The sequence below is a fragment of the Sinocyclocheilus rhinocerous genome, unplaced genomic scaffold (assembly GCF_001515625.1).
Source record: "Sinocyclocheilus rhinocerous isolate Xijiao unplaced genomic scaffold, SAMN03320098_v1.1 scaffold3693, whole genome shotgun sequence".
Lineage (NCBI taxonomy): Eukaryota > Metazoa > Chordata > Actinopteri > Cypriniformes > Cyprinidae > Sinocyclocheilus > Sinocyclocheilus rhinocerous.
Window position 1 is genome coordinate 178925 of NW_015630705.1, and position 3010 is coordinate 181934.

General features: G+C 40.7%; 1 protein-coding gene across 2 annotated transcripts in view; it reads right to left on the reverse strand.

The window, feature by feature from the left end:
* The window catches only part of lcp1 (lymphocyte cytosolic protein 1 (L-plastin)), a 19850-nt gene that overhangs the window by 2384 nt on the left and 14456 nt on the right, over positions 1-3010 (reverse strand). For both annotated transcript variants that reach the window (XM_016553225.1, XM_016553226.1), the window contains exons 9-12: positions 2208-2303; positions 1935-2130; positions 1702-1780; positions 116-230 (exon numbers count right to left, since the gene is read on the reverse strand). In XM_016553225.1, the coding sequence (XP_016408711.1) occupies positions 116-230; positions 1702-1780; positions 1935-2130; positions 2208-2303 (486 nt within the window). The remainder of the gene's footprint in view (positions 1-115; positions 231-1701; positions 1781-1934; positions 2131-2207; positions 2304-3010) is intronic.

Sequence of the window (3010 nt, forward strand, 5' to 3'; positions counted from 1 at the left end):
TTGTAATAACGCAACAGGAGCTTCCCAGGTGAACGTGAAGGCAGAAGTTCACGAGTCATTTCATGGGGCCTTTGAAGCGTTTGAGTGATGACCCTCTGTTATACTGCATTTGTACCTTTTTCATGTTGCTGCCCAGTTTGGAATACGGCGGTTTGTTGACTTTGTCCCAGTCCACAGGAACCTTGATCTTTTCATAGAGCTGGAAGATCACCAGAGCATCGGCCAGATCCCTGGAAGAACACAGAGAACGCAGTGAGAGCCTGCGCTAGTGTCTCCGGCGGCGTCTGAAATCACCTCCCAGCTGACCGGGAACCTTCCGGCGAGGTTCTCTCAAAGTTATGAACAAACGTTCTTACAGTAACATTAATAAACGTTTGTTCAGTTATCCCCTCTTTAATAAGGTTCGCACAAAAACATTATTCATACTTGGTTCATGAAGTGTTTTTCTTTTTCATTTTTAACTAAACATGTTGCATTAAAACATGGTACAAGCTTCTGATGGTTGAGAGAACATTTAAAAGTAACGTTCCCATAATGTTGCAAAATGATACAATGGAATGTTTCTTTAAAGTTTTCTCTAATGTTCACATAACCAAGAAAAACATAAGAAAACTGGACAATTTGAACGTTCAGAGAACATTCAGAAATAACGTTTTTTTTTTACGTTCTTTTCGTTAGCCTGGATACTAGTGCACACAGTTTTCATTATCAAACGTTTCAGACTGGTTTGCCATCATCATACTGGAAACAAACATGCTTATTTGAATTCAGTTGTGTAGAAATTAAAACTTTTGCTTTGATGTATATAATGTGAAGATCATAATACAGAAACGCACTATATATACAGTAAATATACTGTAGAATTAGTAAGAATTAGTGATGCACCGAAATTAATTTTTTTACAGAAACACTGTAAAACAAAACAAAATTTTAATTTAGCTGAAAACTCAAAATTAATTAATCAAATTTATTTACTAATCAACACTCAAATAAAAATTGTAGTTGTATGCAAACATTTAAATTGCACATAAGCCAGTTTTGATACTTTTTAATGATATAATTATGTTTCTACTTCAATTCGTAGTTGAATCGGTGATTGTAATAAAAACTCATATATTTAATCACATGAGGACAACAGATTAAGTACAAAAAATATATATGAATATGTAATGTAGTACATATATTTACCAAAGACACTCCTCTCTAAAGTTTTTTTTTTTGTTCATTGAATGTCTTTTCTGAGGTCAATGTGACGTCACGTGTTGTTTCATATTTAATCACATGAGGACAACAGATTAAGTACAAAAAATATATATGAATATGTAATGTAGTACATATTTACCAAAAACGCTCCTCTCTAAAGTTTTTTTTTTTTGTTCATTGAATGTCTTTTCTGAGGTCAATGTGACGTCACGTGTTGTTTACAAGCTGTTTTTGACGTCTTTCTGCAGTTGAAATTGTTTACCTGTTGTAGTTTATGCACCAACACAGTCAAAACGTCAGAGAAGCGCTAATTAAACATCAATGGTTCTGACTCTCCAAAATGGTTTCGGCCCAAACTGAAAATGAATTACTGAGATTTTGGTGCATCACTCATTTCTCTTTAGGATCCACTAATGTGCTTTATTCTCTGTAGTTGATCAGTCCTGCCCTGTGTTTTCTAGCGAGTACAGCGCTGCTGATGGGGTTTATGACACTCACACGTAGAGATGATTGACGCGTGGATTGACGCCCAGTGAGTTCATCCAGTTCCTGAAGGTTCGCTCCTCTCTGGTCTCTCCTGACAAACATGAGAACATGATCAGATCAGCAGCTTAACATCATATCTGTGAATATTGATCACATCTCAGATTGTACTTATGAACGACTCGTTAACTGCTGAGAATGTTTGAGTTCACAAACTTTGGTATATAGAGAGTAAATGATGGACTCACCCTCAATAGAGCTCCAGTCGATGTCCTGGTTCTCGGGCTTCTTCAGAGCCGGGTACTTGTTGAAGAGATTGGCTACGTAGGCCAGGTTGAGTTTGGGGTTTCCGCGGACCACGTCTGTGGCCGTGACGAACTGTCGGCAGCCGAGCCGGTCGGCCTGTTCCAGCATGCTCTCGGCTCTCTTCAGGTCGTCTTTCTCCTGTTACGATAGGAGTTTTAATGAAGTGCTGTCTGAATGTGTGCACGTGAAGATGTGTTGAGGAGGTGTTTCCTCACCCGTATTCCAGATATGTCGATCGGGATGGCTGGGATGCCCTCCTCGTCTCCTTTGGGTGCCACCTGGTTCAGGATGTTGTAATAGGCCTTGGAGTCCTTCAGACAACAGGTGAAGGTGAGGTTATGAGTGCTCTGTCTCCATCTCGGTGTGTTTCAACATATTTACCTCCAGAGAGCAGCTTCATTTACATTGTTAATCACAGTGTGAACTAGAGTTGCTCATGACAAAATGTTAAAAGTCGAGGACGGTGCTCCTCTGGTACTACTCGGTGACTTCAGCATGCACCTGGAAAAACCCCAGGCTGCTGACTTCAACTCTGCTTGCCTCATTCGACCTCAAGCGAGTGTCTACTACAGCTATTCACAAATCAGGTAGCCAATTGGACCTTATCTACACACGCTACTGCGCCACTGACAACACTTTAGTCTCTCCTCCTTCTCTCCACTCTCAGAGGCAGACGTTTCCAAACTTATCCTTTCCAGTCATCCTACTACCTGTCCGCTTGATCCTATCCCCACTCACCTCCTTCAGGCCATTTCTTCTTCAGTTATACCTGCGCTCACTCACATTATCAACACCTCTCTTCACACTGGTACATTTCCAACAGCATTCAAGCAGGCTCGGGTAACCCCACTGCTTAAGAAGCCCTCTCTAAATCCAAAACTACAGACATCCCTTCTTCCATTCATTGCAAAGACACCTGAGCGAGTTGTGTTCAACCAACTCTCTATGTTTCTCGCACAGAACAACCTCATGGACAACAACCAATCTGGCTTCAAAAGCGGCCACTCAACTGAGACTG